Source organism: Gymnodraco acuticeps, unplaced genomic scaffold (assembly GCF_902827175.1).
Source record: "Gymnodraco acuticeps unplaced genomic scaffold, fGymAcu1.1, whole genome shotgun sequence".
Taxonomy (NCBI): Eukaryota; Metazoa; Chordata; class Actinopteri; order Perciformes; family Bathydraconidae; genus Gymnodraco; species Gymnodraco acuticeps.
In genome coordinates, this window is record NW_022990919.1 from 1,131,334 (window position 1) to 1,152,175 (window position 20,842).

The 20,842-nt window shown below is 41.2% G+C and overlaps 1 protein-coding gene across 1 annotated transcript; it reads right to left on the reverse strand.

Annotated features, from left to right (window-relative positions):
• Nucleotides 1–1,706: 1,706 nt before the first annotated feature.
• LOC117558018 (keratin, type I cytoskeletal 13-like) lies at nucleotides 1,707–6,277 on the reverse strand. The gene is made up of 7 exons (XM_034233978.1): nucleotides 5,799–6,277; nucleotides 4,738–4,820; nucleotides 3,970–4,126; nucleotides 3,478–3,639; nucleotides 2,934–3,059; nucleotides 2,254–2,474; nucleotides 1,707–1,873 (listed from the first exon to the last, which is right to left on the reverse strand). Exons 1-7 carry the CDS (start codon nucleotides 6,228–6,230, stop codon nucleotides 1,780–1,782), a joined length of 1,275 nt encoding a protein of 424 aa, XP_034089869.1. The 5' UTR covers nucleotides 6,231–6,277; the 3' UTR covers nucleotides 1,707–1,779.
• Nucleotides 6,278–20,842: the final 14,565 nt, after the last annotated feature.

The window sequence follows — 20,842 nt, forward strand, 5'->3', positions numbered from 1 at the left end:
ATTAATGCTTGTTTCGTATTGTTTTCATAGTCAAAGGTTTTTACAGAGGGGATTTTACATCTTTCACTCCACAAATCAGAAAATAATATAATATAATGTATTTAGTAATAAAAGGCTATCAGAAACTCTGAATGATATCTGAACAAAGGTCTGTGTAAACACTGCTGAAATAACTTTGTGGAGATTTCTCCCTCACAGTATCAGAAATAACACATTTTGAGATAACAGCTTTTAAAGATATGGATTGTAAAATTGATACATTTCATACACACTAAAATAGATAATAGATATCACCATAAAACTTCACCAGTTGATTATTATTTTCTAAGGAACCTGGGGCTGAAGTAGTTTAACCAGAAATCTGTATCTGCGTTGATGAGGGGACCGACAGGTTAGACCGGTCCTACGGGGGGAGAAGTCAGGACCGGTCCTACGGGGGGAGAAGTCAGGACCGGTCCTACGGGGGAGAAGTCAGGACCGGTCCTACGGGGGAGAAGTCAGGACCGGTCCTACGGGGGGAGAAGTCAGGACCGGTCCTACGGGGGAGAAGTCAGGACCGGTCCTACGGGGGAGAAGTCAGCTATGTGTTTTCAATCAGACACCCTTCATTTGGTTTGCTGGTTGATTTGATGTTCCTTTCTGTGGTCTCCTCTCTTCTGTCTGGTCTTGTGTCAGGTTGTGACGGACATTTTTTGAAAGGAAATAAAAAGTTAAAATCTGAAAATAAAAACAGAGACAAAGGTGACTCTTAAAAATATATATAAAAAAGATATGCTGTATGTTCTCCTCTTTCAGCTCTGAGGTTCAAGATGAATTGTCATTTGCACAACAACTAAAGCTTAGTTCGGGCAATGAACATCTTGAGTCCCAGCCTCCCACAACAATGAAAAAAACAATATACATGAGATAAAAAGAAGAAAATACAAAACTAATAATATCTCGTCATTTATTAGTTGATTTATAATTTTCCATAAACAGCTAATAAAATAGCTAGTAATTAAAGCTGTAAAATAAGAAATTTGGAGTAAAAAATGTAGTATCAACCAAAAATCTAAAAGTGAAAATACTGTATTACTGAATATTCTCAAGTGACTTAAGTAAATATACTTAGTTACATTCCACCAGACCTGCACAGGTTCAGGTAAAGTTCAGCACATTTGATCTGTTATTGTCTTCAGAGAGAATTGATGGGATTTAAGTGAATTTTACAGAAAGATAAATGTGTCGTCTACATACACGTATATATGTTCCTTTAAATGTTTTATACTGAATGCTATAAGTTAGCCACTTTTTAAGCGCATCCTATAATTTCCATCAAATCAGTTGAAGATGTGCTCTTTGTTTGAACCATTCCACATGCATTCTTTGCACGAAACCTGAAAGAACAAAACGTTTTCCCCATAAGGGTCAATACAAAATGTGACCATAGACACCTTCATCATCTAATATCTCCAAATCTATATAACAAAGATGTCAAACTTGGTACACTGGCTCCCTATAACTTTACGCATAAGATCTCCAAACATGGTCCTAATAACGCCAACATCTGGCCAATATTAAAGCACTTTGCATTATTTTTGCACAGTTACCGACTTTCTTATTGTTGTAACAGATACTTTTTACAATGTTATACAGTTCTTTCACTTAAGTGAAGGATCGGAATACATTATAGATGTAATGTAACAGAAAACACACACATTTACATGTTTGAGTTCATCAGAAGTATTTTATTTGTGTTTTCTGGAACGGTTTGCTTGGTGTTGACAGATGTTTGTTCTCTCAAACTTCCTGGCTTTCAGAGCTGACCTCTTCATCGTCAGTGTACTCTTTGGTGATGATCAACACTTTCTGGGTTTTTGTGGTGGCCGGCGGGCTGCAGGACGACACAAACAGTTAGTCTCTATAACAATACTTTTTTTTCTTTTAACCTTTCATTTGACATTTTATATACATACCACTTTAAGGTTGTTTCTTCCCCAATCGTAACCCTTCTACAGAAAGTCTGCTGAGCATTCACACATCTCCATTTCTTTTTATTAGTTGCAAGATATATTATTTGTATGTTATTTGTGACTCGGACACCATGTTGATTGTCACTGTGGTTATTATGTATTAGTTTATTTGTTTTATAAAAATGAAAAAAATGGTTAACCCTTTTTTCTTGGTAAATAATCATAATTTGAATGAACTACCATTTGTGTCACACAAATTAGATGTATTAATCTGTCTCCCAGTATGGGCCGGTGCATTCACCTGAACAACTCTCCGTCCAACAGCCTCCTGTACTCGGAGATCTCCATCTCCAGCCGGGTCTTGGTGTCCAGCAGGACCTGGTACTCGTGTCCCTGTCTTTCTAGGTCGGACCTGAGCTGAGCTAGCTGGCCCTCAAGGCCCAACACCTTGTTCTGGTAGTCTCCCATCATGTTGGAGTAGCGGTTCTGTGTGTCACAGAGGGTCCCTTCCAGAGACGCTTTCTGAAGGAGAAGAAAGAATGTGAGGATTCAAAGATTCATAGGCTTTATTGTCATATGTGGAATAGCAATTGAATAAGATACAACCGAATGCCATACTATGTATGATGCTAAAATATATTTTAATTAAGATTGAATCCACCTTTATGAATTCCCAAATGGGAAATGTGTTCTTCATTCTGGTGTTATTTTACAATTGCACGCAGGCAAACTGGCCCTTCTCCAGCTACCAGTCCACACTCCATATTTCTGGTCTGATCTGCACCAATTCCATTCCCAAGCCAAGTCCCTTCAGACTGAGCTACTGCTGCCCAATTTTGATGCCAAAACTTTTGTTTTTGAGTAAAATGTGTATTTCAGGACTTGTATTTGTGACCACTCTATTATTGGTATTTCTCCTGAAGTACTGTAAGAGACCTGATTACTTCTTCCTCCATTGATTGAATGCTACAGTATACCCACCATGCTGAGCTGTGCTTGGAGCTCAATCTCCAGGCCCTGCAGCGTGCGTTTAACCTCTGTTATCTCCGAGCGAGAGGACTGGAGAGTCTCTGTGCTCACTGCCACCTCCTTATTGAGTTCTTCAGACTGCAAAACAACAAGAAAACATTGAAAAGTACATTAGAAATCAGATCTGCTTATAAATCAAACTGTGAAGATGACACTGTCACTTTCAATTCACAAACCTTTATTGCTCTCTGTACCTCTGGACGTTTTTATCTTTGAAAGTAGAAATCATGACATGGTAGACTACCATTTTTACCCAACATCTCATATTTGTTCCTGATATATCATATTGATTTTAATAGTCTTTCATTGCATTAAAATGCCTTTATTATAGAGACAGAAAGATAGACTGGACTGCTATAGTTTTTTTGTGAAGTCTAGTCTAAATGCGGAAAAACACAATCTTGCTAGAAATAATCCTGTTTGAGGAAGATGATTTCAGAAGTCATTAATGAAAAGTCACAAAAGGGTTTTTCATCAGATGGTTGACTTTGCTCACCTTGGCCTGAAACCAGACATCCAGATCTCTCCGGTTCTTGTTTGCCACGGTCTCGTAATGTTCTCTGATTTCACCCATAACAGCAGACAGGTCCTGCTGCGGTGCGGCATCCACCTCCACGTTCACCTGACCCCCCACCTGGGAGCCCATGGCCAACAGGTCCTGCAAGAGAACAGTTCCAAGACAAAATGAAGTCGATAATAAAGAATAGGTGTTAGTTTGTTCATCAGAATACAAATTTGAGTGTTTGTTGCATGCTTTTCTCTTTTTCATGTCATTTTTAAATGATTCTCCTTGTAATTGCTTCAGACTTAGGATTTGTCATATGTTGGGACATTACCAGCACCCAGTAATACAGATTGGATTTATTCACAGTCCTTTTCTGAGATACTGGTATGTTGAAAATAACTAAATTCCTTTCATTTTCAATATTTTACCTCTTTTAAAATCCAGCTGATTTAAATCTTATTGAATTTGCAGGTTGTCGCCTACCTCCTCGTGGTTCTTCTTCAGCTGGATGAGTTCATCCCGCAGAGACTCGATATTCATCTCCAGATCCGATCTGCCCAGTGTCAGCTCGTCCAGGAGCCTCCTCAGCCCGCCGATGTCCCCCTCCACCGACTGACGTATGGCCAGCTCGTTCTCATACCTGCAACACACCAACCATTCCATCAGCTACTCCACCCGAAACAAACCCAGAGAAATCACAGCAAATTCTCATTTCGGTACATACTATAGTGCATCAGTACTTGATAAGGTGAGGCTTATTTGAAGATAATGTACTTACAGTACAGGATTCTTTCTGTTGATTAAACAACTATGAATATCCAATAATAATAATAATTATTATTATTATTAAAGATATATATAGATACTATACTTTACTATAATAATAAATAATAATATCGAGTTGACGGCAAGAGGATAATATGTAAAGGGGATAGCATATGTCCTCCTAATTTCATCATGATACTGATAAATCATAGTCAGCAAGGGCCGAATAACAAAGAAATACAAATAATTAGTAAATATACAGAAAAAACCCACATAAAACAGTTTATAAAAAGGTAAACATGATCAGGAAACTAGAATTAAAGGTATATTTGAGTAACCCATTGTTATCTATTATATGTCTTTTGTTTCTAATTACCTGTATTTTGCATCTCTAATTTTCTTTAAGTTCTAGTGGCCTTAACTAGGCTGGGCTTTGACAATACATTGAAAAGCTCCAATACATTACATAAATGATCATGATCTCACTTGACCCTGAAGTCGTCAGTGGCCAGCTTGGCATTATCGATGGCCAGGTACAGAGATCCATTTTTGGTGGTGGCGTAAAGGATCTGAAACAAAGAGGACTCACCGTTAGTCTTTTATTCATCATCAGACTCTCTGAAAAGAACGTGAGACTCTAAGACAACATATTATCTCAATTCTACAAAATGACATTTCTGCAATGAAATGATTAAGTCCCAGTCTCCTCCAACACTGCAAGAATGGGAAAATGTGTGCAATAAAAACAGCACACTAAGGCCTATCTGCAGGTTGTTCCTGTTTTAGACTCAACATGAAAAGAGAAGAGATAATTATATTCAAACATAAGTCACATTTCTGCCTCATTGGTTTGTGTTGCCTGTATGCACATCATGCTAAACTGGAGCCTGAGCCTGATCCCGCTTCAGGAAGCCTTGCTGTGTTTAGGGTGTGGCTGAACCTGAATGCATCTTGCAGGAAACACATCGTGTTTCTCGTCTGTCTGTCTGCAGGCTACACACCTGAGGGTCCTAACGTTGTCAGGGAGGAGGAATCTCTGAGCTCAACAAGATTCATTTTCACATGATCTCATTCTTTATTGTGGCTCTGCTTTGGGATCAGGGTTGAACATGAGACAGCATCCAATCCTGCAATCTACCTACACTGAGGCAACTGTTTGCAATTCTGTTGGTAATATGAATGCTTTAAGATCTCTTGGAATTCTCAAGAAAAGAAAGAAACATCTTATCCTGTGGACTGTTCAAATCAAGCAATGAATCAAGTAAACTAAATAAATACCATCTGGGAGGAGTCCAGATTTTAAAACAATTGTATTGCTCCTGCAATAAAAACATAAAATATGAAAACCAACAAAGCTTTATCTTTACTTTAATCTTTTTCACTGTCACCACTTTGCATCTTGCTCAGCAGCTATACTTGTGTAATGTTTATTGTACCTCTCTTTGTCTTGGATTTTCTGCATGTGGATTGGGTTTTATGACGTGGGTGGAAACTCAATCCAATTACCTTACATTGTGGGACAATAATGTGAAACCTGACTCCCTCACCTGGTCCTGCATGTCGCTGATGGCTGCCGTGAAGCCGGAGCAGTCGTGGCCTTCGGGTTTGGTCTTGCTCTCCAGGAAAAGTCTGATCTTCAGCTCCAGCTCTCCGTTGGCCTTCTCCAGGCTGCGCACCTTGTCCAGGTATGTGGCCAGGCGCTCGTTCAGGTTGGTCATGGTGGCCTTCTTGTTGTTGTCATTTACATCTATGGCGTCTTTCAGGTTGAAGCCTGACCCGGCTCCGGAGGAAAACCCTGACCCGGCTCCGGAGGAAAATCCTGACCCGGCTCCGGAGGAAAACCCTGCTCCAGCCGAGGAGAAGCTCCTAGGGCCACTGCTGGAGATGCGGACCCCGGACCCCCCGGCACCACCGTACACGCTGGGGGCCCTCATGGAGCCTAGGCGGTTGCTGGAGGAGAAGCGAGCATAGGAGGTCATGGTGGAGGAGTGCTGCTGCTCGGGATGCAGAGAAGAGTAAAGCACGCTATGTACTCAGATGCTTTATAGCGCCTGGAGTGAGGGGAGGGGTGCAGGGTCCGGCAGGAAGACGACAAACACAGCGAGCAGTCACAGCAGGAATTTCAAGCATCTGTCTGATGTCACTCTAAAAAGCCTGTTTGTTTCTGAAAAGGTCTCTAAGGTAACTCAATCATCGTGTTTGTTCAGGTGTATCTCCTCCTAAACCTGCAACAATCTACTTTTTTTATCTATCTTATCAGATGTGGAACTAGTTCAGACCCTCGACCCTCCTCTGCCCCCCTCCCCCCAATGGATTCCTGTTAGCATGTTGAAACCTGTATCAGTCATTTCCCCCTGCAGAACCACTCACAGACGCCCCTCTCATGTCTCTTATTGTGCAACAAACAATGGAGCTCTTTGTGCCGACACTCTGTTTGCTGTCCCTTAATGAGCACACATTCACCCTGAAGTGGCTTTATGGTGAACATTTTTCAAACTCAAATACAGCAATCCCACAAACCCACTTTACACTTTATTATATGAAACTAGGGACTATCAGTTCTCAAATCAAATCTCTCTTGATCCTTTAAAAGAAGAATGTCAACTATTGCAACACTATTCTGATCCTTTAAAGGTCACCTATTATGCAAAATCTACTTTTGTATGTATTTTATACATCAACATGTGTCCTCTCTGTGTAAAGAGACTCTTAAAGTTATAGGAAAAAAGATTCGCTCACCTTTGTCCTGATCCATTTGTATAAAAACTGAAAGTAGTAGTCTGAAAATGAGCTGATGAGATTTTGGCCACTTTATGATGTAATAACGATTTTTTTTGGCTAGCGTAATTATTAGCCAATAACCAACCAAGGTAACCCCCCCCCCCCCCTGAATCTCCTCCTAAAGCTTCTTCTTAACCAAATCTCTCTCAGAGGGGCGTGGGGAGGGGCTCCTTATTTTCATCTACAGTAACAGTAATCAGCACTTTTGAAACAGGGCTGAAACAGAGGAGATTATGGGATGCTGCAATGATCTGTTTGCACTTCAGAGACATGTTTTGTATATATCTGAGAGACCTTTAATATGTTGATGAAAATCAGTATAATAGGGGACCTTTAATTGTACATTTAGCTATCAAAGAATGACAATATGTATTACTACTTCCACTTCCTCCTTCATATATCTGCAGTTTTGGGTTTATTAAGGTGCACACTTTGTTTTTATTTACAGAGAAAAAGTCTTAGGACCAGGTTTCATTTATTTTATAACCGTTGTTTGGACTTTATTCTGCCTGTCTACACTGCATCTCCCTTTATGCATTTCCTTCATTCATAAAGACTGTTTGGATAGTGTGTCTGAGTTTTATTTGATTGACATGGCTACTCAGAGGCAAAAATAAGTATTTGACTTTAAAACAGTAGCTTCAAATAGAACGTATAGCACCTAATGGAATAATATATAATAAAAACTACTGTTTTGTTATAAACATATAGCACCAGGTGATAATGGATGACTCAAATGTTCCTTTTGTCCCAGTATACTTGAATTACAGATATCTGCATAATACATCCATTAACCCGCTGAGGCCCACAATAGGACATTTCCGTTATTGTATATGTTTGTGTCTTGCCTTGTAAATGATCATTGTTTACTGTATTATCAAGTTTTACACATCCCAGAAATCAACATAACCTCAGGTAATGTTATATGTCACTCATTAAATACGTATATACTATAATAGGGGATATATGCCCATAAAACAAAAACGGAGCTTGAATCTTTTGCTTATTTTTTACTTATTTTATTAAAACAAGAACAAAGACTTCTACCTTGATATTGAAAAAAACATTCAACACAGAAAACTGCACACATTTGTTGGGATTGTGCGAGAAGTGATTAGAAGCTTCTATCTTCTTCTGTTATGCCCATTCTTTTGGGCAGTGTTGATGGGTGTTTTTAATAAATAATAAAGGGGCCCTTTAATGCTGTGCCCCTACTGTGACATGTTGGCAGGAGCTGTGGCCTAGTAGGCAGTTGCACCTCATTTTGTTAATGAATGCAGTCTAGTTGTTAGGGAGAAAGGAGCATAGAGTGTTAGTTTTGGTGGTCCACACAGAAGTGAGTTGCTGTTCTGTCCATTTAGTCTTGAGATCAGATTCTCTTTAGTGTGTGTTGGGGAGTTTGGTAGTGTGGCGTGAGTGGCTGGAGTGGAACTGTCAGGATTCTTATGTTATGTCACTTTTGTATGTTTGGGTTTATTTTGCTGTTCTCCCTGTCTTGTTTTCTTCCTGGTTTATTGTTCCTGGGCCCCGTCTCAGGTCGGTTAAATGAAATCCTTGCGTCCCTCACTTGCGTTGTTTCCCTGCGTCTAGTCCCTCCCACCAGGGAAGCATGGAGGGACGCAAACATGGATGTATAATAAGAACTGAATACAGCGTGGGAGGCGGGGCCTCATTAATTCCTATGAGAGTTGCTCATTAGCACATGATGATAAAATGGCCCAACTTTTGTCACAGATTATCCGGTGTTAGTGTCAGTACCAGATATGTTCGGGCTACCAGATATGTTCGGGTGTATTTCCGTCGCATCCGTCATCCGTCATATACTCACCTCCCTCTGCTCCCAGCGCTCTGCTGCCACACACCGGCCGTCTGCGTAACTGCAGCCGGAGGAACTCGGGACAGCTTGTTATGTGTGGGATGCTATGGTGGGGTCCCATGTACTTGTGCACATAAATAATGTTTCTAATTATTTACAATTAAAAAATATATATATTCTGCGTTACTTTAGCCAGCACTTTTATAAGGCCACTAGATTAGATAATTACGAAATGTGTAGATAGAATAGATATATTTCAGGTTGTTATTTTGTCATTATGTTTAATGTTTTATTTACCTTTTAGTATTTGTATATAGTATCTGAACTTTGGAAAGGAGTTGGGAGACACACGACACATCAAATCACATCTACAGATCAAGGCGAAGCGAATGGATGTACTCCCATACTCCTAGCGTGAAAATGTTTGTGAAAACGTGTGCAAAGTCTCCGAAAATCCTAAAAATAAGCTCATATTTGAATTCCCCATACAAAAACACATCATTCAGTAAAAACAAAGCCCCACTGATCATCTACTCTCTGAGACGATTCCATGGATGTCTGGCTTGAGTTTCGGCCACCAGGGAAAGTGGACAAAAGTGCCCGAGATCAGCCTCTTAATTTACCCAGGGCCTAGTGCTTGGCTTCTGGCATGAAAATTCAGGAAACTCCCCTGAGTATTTTATTAAATATCTGAACTTTGGAGAGGAGTTGGGGGACACACGACACATCAAATCACATCTACAGATCAAGACGAAGCTATTGGAAGTACTCCTCGCGTGTGAAAATGTTTGTGAAAAACGTGTGCAAAGTCTCCGAAAACGGAGCAGTGGCTGTGATGCTAGCTTTGCGGCTAGCGGTTAGTTGTTATTGTTTGAAGTTGTTGCTATGGAAACAACATGACGGAGAACAAATTAATATCTTCTACATATAATAACGGACAAAGTAAAGAATGAAGTGTCGGCTATGTTTAAATGTTCGGAATTTGACCGTGTATGTTGGCCCTCTTGAGTTGCCGTACATTCCGTCATATGACCAATTGCTCTAGCCAGTGTGTTATCCAAAGTCTTGGAAAGAATTTTGTTAGATAGACTATGTTCCTATTTATGTACCTCAGATAACCAGTTTGGCTTCAAGGCTAAGCATGGTACTGAGCTATGCATCTATGCTTTGAAGGAAATGGTAGAAACATATAGAAGACAGTATTCCACTGTTCTGATTGGTTTCATTGATGCCTCTAAGGCTTTTGACCGAGTTAACCACCATAAACTGTTTTTAAAATTGAGACAAAGGGGTGTGCCTAACAGTATAATTAGGATCCTGGCTTATTGGTATGCCAACCAGAGCATGCGGATCAAATGGGGGAATGCAGTCTCTGCGCCATTTGGTGTTGGTAATGGAGTCCGCCAGAGGGGGCTCCTCTCACCATGCCTTTTTAATATCTATATGAATGATCTATCAGATGATTTAAGTGTCTGTAAAACAGGGTGTGTGATTGGTAATGTGATTGTAAACCATCTTATGTATGCCGATGATCTGGCTATTGTTTCTCCTAGCAGTGCTGGTTTTCAACAGTTGCTAAATGTTTGTTCTGATTACGGAGTCCAATTTGACGTTAAATACAATGCTAAGAAGAGCGCTGTAATGATCTGCAGAGCAAAAGGGGATAAGAACCTTTGTTTTCCAACATTCTACCTGTCAGGGCAGGTGCTGTCTGTTTGCTGTAACACTAAGTATCTGGGACACATTATCACAGATGAAATGGCTGATGATGATGACATGTATAGACAGCGGTGTGTCTTATATATGCAAGCCAACATGTTGGCTAGAAAACTCTCTTGGTGTTCAGATAAGGTTAAGGTGAACCTCTTTAGAGCTTATTGCACTCCTCTCTATACTGCCCCCTTGTGGGTCAAGTATAAGAAGGCAAGCCTCAAGAAGCTCCAGGTTGCATATAATGACTGTTTGCGTATACTGCTTAGAAAACCAAGGTGGTGCAGTGCAAGTGAAATGTTCTGTAACGCACGAGTCAACACGTTCCATGCTCTTTTGAGAAATCGAATGTACAAATTCATCTGTCGATTGAATGTTTCTCATAACTCTGTCATTATGCTGCTTTCAAATCCGTGTTTCAGTGCTGTACGATACCAGTCACCTCTGTGGAAACATTGGTATAACTGCCTTTTTTAATTTATATTTGAGTGTTGTATGTTTTTGTAATAATGGACCAAGAGTCTCTTTAAATAAAATATGATATGACGGATGACGGATGCGACGGAAATACACCCGAACATATCTGGTAGCCCGAACATATCTGGTACTGACATTAGTACCAGATATGTTCGGGCTACCAGATATGTTCGGGTGTATTTCCGTCGCATCCATCATACGTCATATTCGTCATATTTTACGGCAACTCAAGAGGGCCATAATACACGGTCAAATTCCGAACATTTAAACATAGCCGACACTTCATTCTTTACTTTGTCCGTTATTATTTGTAGAAGATTATACTTTTTCTCCGTCATGTTGTTTCCTTAGCAACAACTTCAAACGGGCATAGCCTACACTCCATTCTTTACTTTGTCCGTTATTATGTAGAAGATATTAATTTGTTCTCCGTCATGTTGTTTCCATAGCAACAACTTCAAACAATAACAACTAACCGCTAGCCGCAAAGCTAGCATCACAGCCACTGCTCCGTTTTCGGAGACTTTGCACACGTTTTTCACAAACATTTTCACACGCTAGGAGTACTTCCAATAGCTTCGTCTTGATCTGTAGATGTGATTTGATGTGTCGTGTGTCCCCCAACTCCTCTCCAAAGTTCAGATATTTAATAAAATACTCAGGGGAGTTTCCTGAATTTTCATGCCAGAAGCCAAGCACTAGGCCCTGGGTAAATTAAGAGGCTGATCTCGGGCACTTTTGTCCACTTTCCCTGGTGGCCGAAACTCAAGCCAGACATCCATGGAATCGTCTCAGAGAGTAGATGATCAGTGGGGCTTTGTTTTTACTGAATGATGTGTTTTTGTATGGGGAATTCAAATATGAGCTTATTTTTAGGATTTTCGGAGACTTTGCACACGTTTTCACAAACATTTTCACGCTAGGAGTATGGGAGTACATCCATTCGCTTCGCCTTGATCTGTAGATGTGATTTGATGTGTCGTGTGTCTCCCAACTCCTCTCCAAAGTTCAGATACTATATAAAAATACTAAAAGGTAAATAAAACATTAAACATAATGACAAAATAACAACCTGAAATATATGTATTCTATCTACACATTTCGTAATTATCTAATCTAGTGGCCTTATAAAAGTGTTGGCTAAAGTAACGCAGAATATATATATTTTTTAATTGTAAATAATTAGAAACATTATTTATGTGCACAAGTACATGGGACCCCACCATAGCACCCCACACATAACAAGCTGTCCCGAGTTCCTCCGGCTGCAGTTCCGCAGACGGCCGGTGTGTGGCAGCAGAGCGCTGGGAGCAGAGGGAGGTGAGTATATGACGGATATGACGGATGACGGATGCGACGGAAATACACCCGAACATATCTGGTAGCCCGAACATATCTGGTACTGACACCGGCATGCCTGAGAAGTACCCGTATGTGCGCTCATAGCGCATGCGCAACTTTAACCAAAATGCTCGTTCACATCAAGCACGTCAATTTGCGTACACGTAACAGCACCACACGTGCATGACAGCATGGTAATGATTTGTCATTATGATGGATTTGATATTAACGAGGCGGCAGTTAGCAGCTAGCTAGTAATCATGCTAATGTACACATCAATCGTTATGTACTTATATTACGCTGTAACAGGATCTAGTGATATCCAAGCAACCGAGCTTCATTTAGCATGAAAGAATGATTGCATTGCACTGTAGGCCTATATATATATATATATATATATATATATATATATATATATATATATATATATAATAATTATTAACTTTATTTAATACAACATTTGCGGTACAAGATTTAATCGACAGCCCATAGTATGATAATGAATTAGGCCTACAGCAAACATGTGCAATATTTCCATTATTACAGCTCCGTGGGATGGCAGTAAGACGATATGGATCCGTTCTTATTGTGCATCCATGGGTAAAGATAAACGCAACTCACATTGGTTTCTCAAACAACATCTCTGTAAACTACGTGAGTAGTAGTACTGATGCTGTTTCAATCACATTAGTATGCAAGAAAAGTGACAGGTGGTGTGACAGGTCACACCTCTCCCTACTTATGTTAATGAGCTAAGTCCCGCCTCCCTTTGTTCGAGGTGGATGTCACACCTAGGTGTGAATTCACACGTAGGTGTGAGATCCTTTGATGTGAGGAGTGAGGTACATCACACGTAGGTGTGAAATGCCCTCCTGTGTAGTGCCTTTGTTAGAGATCCTTTTGTGTCATGTGAAAAGCCCGGGGCTAGCGCTTTTGTTGTCTAATTCTTTGATGTGTTGATTAAGTCTCTTTGTGTTGTCTGGCCCCTTGTCCCCTCAGAGTTGTATAATTATGAAGTCTAGTCCTTTGACGGGAGGTGTTATAGCAGGTATGTGTGACTTCACACTGGTGTGTTATAAGCCTCTGATGTTAATTTAGGTGTTGATTAAGTCTCTTTATGCTGTCTGGCCCCTGCCCCCTCAGAGTTGTATAATCTAATTATGAAGTCTAATCTATGAGGTGTTATAAACCACTGATGTTAATTTAGGTGTCTCTTGAAGTTAGGTGAGACTGTCTACCAGCCCCCTCCTAGCCTCTCCCCCCTTCCGGGCTATGACGCAGGCAGATAGTGGGGGGTGGAATTAGAAATATGCGCAAACTAAATAAAAAGACAGCAATTCCATTTACCCACCTTTTCAAAAAAGAAAAATGGCCAAGAGACGCCTCGAATGGGGTTTAATCAGTCAGCTTACCGCATCCGTCCGGAGCGTCAGTCAAGAAACAAATGCATCAGCAGCAATGCGGGGGTCTCTGTGCACAAACTTATCTCGCGCCCTCTTTTGGTCATGCGCGTTCATGTGTGTTGGAGGAGGGGCTCTGTGAGGAAGTGACAGACTTTCCCCGGTTTGACTGCAAAATACTTTTTACAGAGGGCTCCGCCTCCCCTTAACATAACAAGCCCCGCCTTTTCCTCAACAGATCATTTAAAAATGAGAACACCTCAAGGACATTTTGTGAGCAGCAACCATGGATCTGGAAGAAAACAACTCTCTCACCGCGAGCTGCAGCCTGGAGCAAACGCCTGTAGGACCTCCATCCTCTCCAACAATCTGTACACCAGATCTCGACAGCTATATGGCTGATATTGATATCACGGGGTGGCTGGATATGCCATCAACCTCCATCCGAGTCTCCAGGGATCAACAGTAGTAGGCGTTGATGTGCCATGCTATACTTGTGTTGCTAGAGGTTCATGCTACAGAATGTGAAAGGACAGCTTCGTTCCTGAATACGGTAAAAGCTGTTGTAGCTCATCTGCTGGATAGGGTCGTGCAACTGTAACAGAGAGGAAACATGTACGGATGTCGAATCGCTCACCCCAGTCAGAGCAGCACGAGTGTTTGTTTTCCAACCCAAGATTACTTTCTGGATATAAATTATGACGATGTGATAAAGAGACTGTGGACCGTTCGTTTCATTCCAGGCCATTCGGGACGCTTTACACCAGAGCCAGCTTCATGTGTCGGAGAGGAGAGTCTTTGGAGCTAACCGAGGCGATTCCTGCACAATCTCAGAAACACCAGACTCTTTGAGGCTAAAATGAAGAAGATTTTCGACCAAGCTGGTAGATAACGACGAGACCCGTCTGAAGACTATAAGAGCAGCTTGGGTCTTTGGCAGCAATAGGAAAAACAAATTTGATACTTTTTCAGTTAAAGTATTTTTATATTTTACTTCTTTTAACATGTTTTTTATACATGTGTGACATATCAATAAAATGCTTTGTAAGAAAAAACTGTTGTACTCATTACCACTCATCGGGCTGTAACAGGGAACATGTCTGAAGAAACGTGTCATGCAAAGGCTGTATTACACTCCTTCTAATCCAGGGAGTTTAGGAGGTGTGGATAAACTCCATAGAGCTGTACAGAATGAAATGGGTAAACAAGTAAATGTAGAGAAAGTCAGAGAATATTTATCTGAGCAGGATGCATATACTTTACATAAAGCCGGCTCGGGTGCATTTTGTAAGAAACAGAGTTTTCGTACTCAGGCCGCTGCAGCAATTTCAAGCAGATCTCTGCGATATGCAGTCGCTGTCCGAATATAATGATGGTTTTAAATTATTTGTTAACAGTCGTAGATGTATTTTTCGAAAAAAAGCCTATGCTCAGGCATTAAAGAAGAAGACGGGTAATTGAGGGTTACCCAAGCCTTTGATACAATTTTAACACACAGTGAGATTCCTAAAAAGATACAAACAGACGCGGGGAAAGAATTCTTAACAAAGTTTTTCAAAACTTAATGAAGAAAACGAGGTATACAACATTATGCAAACCGCCAGTGATATGAAGGCATGTGTGATAGAGAGATTAATCGTACGCTGAAAACTAAAATGTGGAGGTATTTTACAGCTAAAAAACACTCATAGATATATAGACGTCTTACCTGAACTACTTGAAAGTTACAATAATAGTTTATCACCGAAGTATTAAATGACGCCACTGCAGGTAACCAAGGAGAATGCGGCTCAAGTGTTTCGGAATCTATATAACCCCTCCAGCCTTCGTAAAAAAGCTGCTGTCAAAATGAACTTTAAGGAGGGGGGAGCTTGTAAGGATATCCAAATTGAGAGGAGTAATTCGATAAAAAATATGAGCAGAGTTATACGGACGAATTATTTACGGTGTCTGAAGGCTTACCCTCGACAGCCACCTGTTTACAAACTCAAAGATTATGATGGAGAAGAGATCAAGGGGACTTTTTATGAGAAAGAGTTTACAAAAAGTAGCAGATATCCAAGGACAAGGCTTTTCAAGTTGAGAAAAGTCTAAAAAGGGCGGGTGGTGAGAGGGAAAAAACAAATGTTTGTATCTTGGCATAATTGGCCCGAAAAATTCAACAGCTGGGTTGATGCATGCGAAATCCAAGATGTATAAAAGCAAACAGAATCGCCGCTCAGTCCTTCATTACAGCCATGGAGATAAATGAAGGGTTCTACATTACGCTGCCGTCCAATGCCAGCCTTGATGTATTTCAAACAATACAAGCTCTAGTTATCAGGTGAACCTAGCACAACCTTTACACTTGGATGGTTCGTGGCAGGTCGCCCTGACAGAAATATCATACCCACACACCTGGTATAACTTACCTACGGAAGCAGCCTTTTTGAGTGGATAAAGAAAGCAAAACTCCCCGACATAGCCCCGACTAGCAAGTTAAGGCTTCATATGTTTAGAGCTGGTTACTATAGTAGCATAACTCAGCTCATTGGAGGAACTTTGAGTCCTGCTTCAAAAAAATTGACTCTGATGTCACTTTGTACTATAGTCCAATTCACAGGAACATTGAATTTCTAGGAGGGCCCAATATCGTTTCCTCCGCTTTACAAAAACCGTATGCTTATATGCTTGGAATACAACCAGACCAGTGGCTCAAATTTGATGATAAATCAGCAGCCTATCCAGCGGATATAAATGCTGGCTCAACACATCTATACTGCTATAGAAATGTGGTCAGTCACCAGCTGGTAGGTGACGCTTTTGCTCCTCTCTTGAGAACTATAGATATAAGAGGGAACATTCGGCGATCCCGTAACTCAGTATTTTAACCCTGCATATTACTTACCGGTAACAAAAACGCACATCGAGAATATACAGATAGAGATAAAAAACGATCAGAACAAACCAGTAAACTTCACCTACGGGAAGAGTGTGGTGAAACTTCATTTCAGACCCTCAAATCAGGGCAATCTTTTACAAAACGATGATTCATCAAGACCCCCAACGTTTTGTGAGTTACTATGAAAATCAAGTGGGAGGATCCCTGCCGGGTTTTATGGTGCCCCAGTGATGTACGGGCGAGGCGTTGGCTCTATATTTTCCAGATTATTTCGTTTTGTCGCACCCCTGGTGAGAAAGGGGTTCGCCATAGCTAAACCTCATCTGAAATCGGCTGCCAAAAATATTGCATCAGATGTTATCAGTAAGGCTGTCTGTAAATTTGGCCGCCAGTCAGACCCCGGATCTCAAGAAGGAGCAGGTGGTCTGATGGTTCTGGCAAGAAGGGCCAGGAAGAGACCTCCAGGCAAACGGGTTCCGGTAGGGTGTTAAAAAAGGAAAGCACTCAGTCAAAAGAAAATCATTAGGGAAAAAAACACCCTCGGAGAAGGAACGTATTGGGGAGAGATATATTTAGCGTGTTAAATATGGCTCTTTTACATCACAAATCTGCTGAATGCAGCATGGCAGAGCTGGATTTATTTCAGCCCCAATGACGCAACTGTCTATAGAAGAAAAACACTACACAGAGGTCCTTCCGCTGTCTGCCATTACGGAGGACGGACCCATATCATTTTTTATCCCCGGGGACGGAGATAAATACCTGGATATGAATGACACCTTGATACATCTCAGGATCAAAATAACCAACGCAGATGGGACTAATCTGGCAGCGGGTGCCCCAGTCGCTCTAGTTAATTAACCCTCTGAATACAATTTTTAGTCAATGCGACGTTATTCTAGGGGACAGACTAATTCTCAATCCAGTTCGACTCATCCTTACAGGGCGATGATTGAAACGCTATTGAAATTACTCTGATTCTACTTTAAAAAACTCAGTTCACAGCCGGCTTATTTATAAAGACAAAACCGCGGGGTCTATGGACTCTATAGTCATAGCCAATGGACCAAATAAGGGACTGGTAAAGAGGGCCTCATTCACAGCAGAATCTCGGGAGCTTCACTTGATGGGTGCTTTACACACGGATATATTTTTCAGCGAGAGGCTTCTCCTGAACTCTGTAGATTTGAGAAATCAAACTACACCAGATCGAACGATGCTTTTACGCTCATGTGTGCAAATGACTCTACATACCGTATAAAAATACTGGGGGCTTCACTTTTTATCAAAAAAGCCACAATCACGCCTGCAGTGCGTTTAGGTCATGCTGCGGCTCTGCTGAGAGGTAACGCCCTCTACCCCCTATCACGGGTGAATCTAAAGACATATAGTATACCGGTTAATTCTAGAATATGCAAACCAAGAAAAATCTCTTTTTGGGTAATATGCCAAAGTACATAGTATTGGGTATGGTAAATCACGAAGCCTTCACCGGAAGGAGAGAGCTTTCACCGTTTAATTTCATTCATAATGACATGGAATATCTGGCACTATGTCAGGATGGGAGGCAAGTACCAGCCAAAGCATTCCAACCTCAATTTAACCGAGGGTCGTCAATCAGAGAGTTTTACAACATGTTCACTGCTACAGGGAGACACATGAAAGACTTACCTCTGAGTATTGACAGAGATGATTTCGTACAAGGATACTCATTGTTTGTGTTTAATTTAACTGCTGCTGAAGATGCCGATGCCTTATCTCCCATCACAAGCGGTAGTTTAAGACTGGAAATGAGGTTCAGAGTACCGCTGCCACAGACTACCACTTTAATTGTATATTCTTGTTTTGATTCGATTCTGGAGATTAATTCAAAACGTCAAGTGTTGGTAGATTATTACTAAGAAGACTACAAACATGAATAACCACCAATTGGCCAGTCTCCTGCGTCACATGGTGGGGGACTCTTTCGGTGGGGTGTGGGCCTCAGATCAGCTACCCGAGTAAAACAATTATTTAGATGCCCTGTATACATGATTGTAAACACCCACCCCTCCCACATGCCTGGAGAACACTGGCTAGCAGTGACATTTAGAGGAAGGGGAAGGAACTTTTTTGATTCTTTCGGATTTCCCCCCGATTTAAGTCGTTATCCGAAAAGCATCCTGCAATTTCTAGAAACACAGTGTGACACTATTTTATACCATAACCGGCAACTCAGAATGTCATGTCTACAGCCTGTGGTCAACACTGTGTTTTATCTATGCAAAGAGCGTCCGGGTTGTCTTACGAAAATGTGTTATCTCTGTATCACGATGATGTGGTAAAAAAAATGATACTAGCTGTAACGAATTTTGTGAAAAAATAACCAAAGGTGTGAGAGACGTCATAAAGACACTCATTTTAATCACAGTGTTTGTTCTCTACAAATGTTTAAAAGATTGTTATAAAATGTAGAAATAAAAAAGGTCTGAAGACAAAATTAATTCAGGTGACTCTGTCTTTATTAGGAGAATAAAATATATAATACAACTTTAAAGGAATGGTATGCTCATGACACTCATTTTTAAATAATTATCATCCATAAAACAGACCAGTCTCTGCCAGTCTCTCTTTTTTTTTTTTTAATCCGATGACATTATCAGTGATTTTAAACTGATTAATTACCGAAATAACATCAAACACTGTGGGCGGGCGCCATTTCACCGGACGTGACGTAAACCATGCGTTTGGTTTCGAGGACACGTTGATGTTCATGTTATTTACTGTAGTTACTCTCTTCAAATATGCCTCATTGTATCGCGAAACATTGCCACAATTCTGATAGGAACAATCCACGGAATGCTCGGTTCCATCTGTTGCCAAAAGGTAAGCGTAGGAAGTACGTTCGGAGGCAGTGGCTAGCGAAATGTGGCCGGCGCGAACCGAAAGATCCACAGGCGCATGTATGCAGCGAACATTTCAAGTTTCCGGACGACTACTCTGAGAGTATGATAAAACATAACATGGGATTTATTGAACAACCATTACTTAATGGAGATGCAGTACCATCGGTCTTTCTGGTGTCATCACCGACCAGGACACCAGTTCGGCCAGTTGAGAAATCGCCCTCTGCAAGTGTGAAGCGACGGAGGACCAGAAGTAGTGCTCGGAGTAAGAATAAGGTATGTTTATAGCGCATTTCCATTGCAGCGGGTAGCCCCGTTTAAAACGTCCTTTATCGTCCAGGCCAGTTTTTGGTGGCCTTTCCATATAGCGTAGTACCGGCTAGTGGGTATTTTCCCCAGTTTTTCCGGCCCCATAAAATCGTGGTTCTAGGGCCAGGGACAACGAGGCTGAGTATGCTAAACTAGAGAGGGAATCGCTAGCAAGGGTGGTACTCAGTGCTGGAATTGGGCCGGTACTCACCGGTACGCAGTACCGGCACTTCTGGTTCTGACCCATGGAGTACCGGCACTTCTTGCTCAGTACCGGCATGCTGGCGGTACTCCGGTACTCATGCACCGTGCCAGTACTCAACACTCTCCCGCCGTTCTTATTATACATCCATATATATATATACAGCCGCCCGGTACTCAGTAGATGCGTCATGAGGTGCCGAACGGACATTCTCATCGCTCTAACCGCTGGAGTTTCACAGCGGCTGTCAGCTGTTTACTCCTGTCATTCAAACAGAACGTGCTGGAGAGGGGGCGGGGCTTATCTTCTCCATGTAAATACTGTGGTGGAAACGACTATGTCAAAATTAACCTATTTGACCGTGATTTAATAGTAATACACGTTTCAAAATAATAATAATAATAATAATGCCGAAGTAACAACATACTGAAACTGTTAGTAAACCATGTTTTAATGCTTTACAATTTACATACCTAGATGCACGTGTGTTGTGTTTATGCAGTGCAACTCCCACCCAGTGGGTGGGCTATGTAGAGTGATAGAACAGAGCAGGCACGCCCCCGAGAGAAGGAAAGCAAGTCACGTCACAAAATTAGCATTTCTAAAATGTTAGCGTGGATTAATAAAAGTGCAAAAAGACAGCGGTTGTCCGCCGGAAGAAACTTCAAATACAGAGAATGCTGTGCCTGTGTTGGAAATTGTGTCGGATGGGGAGCTTTCTTTGGTTGATCCTCCTGCTCCAAGTTCTAGTGCATTAGCATTAGCACTAGCTCCGCCGCCTCCTCCAGA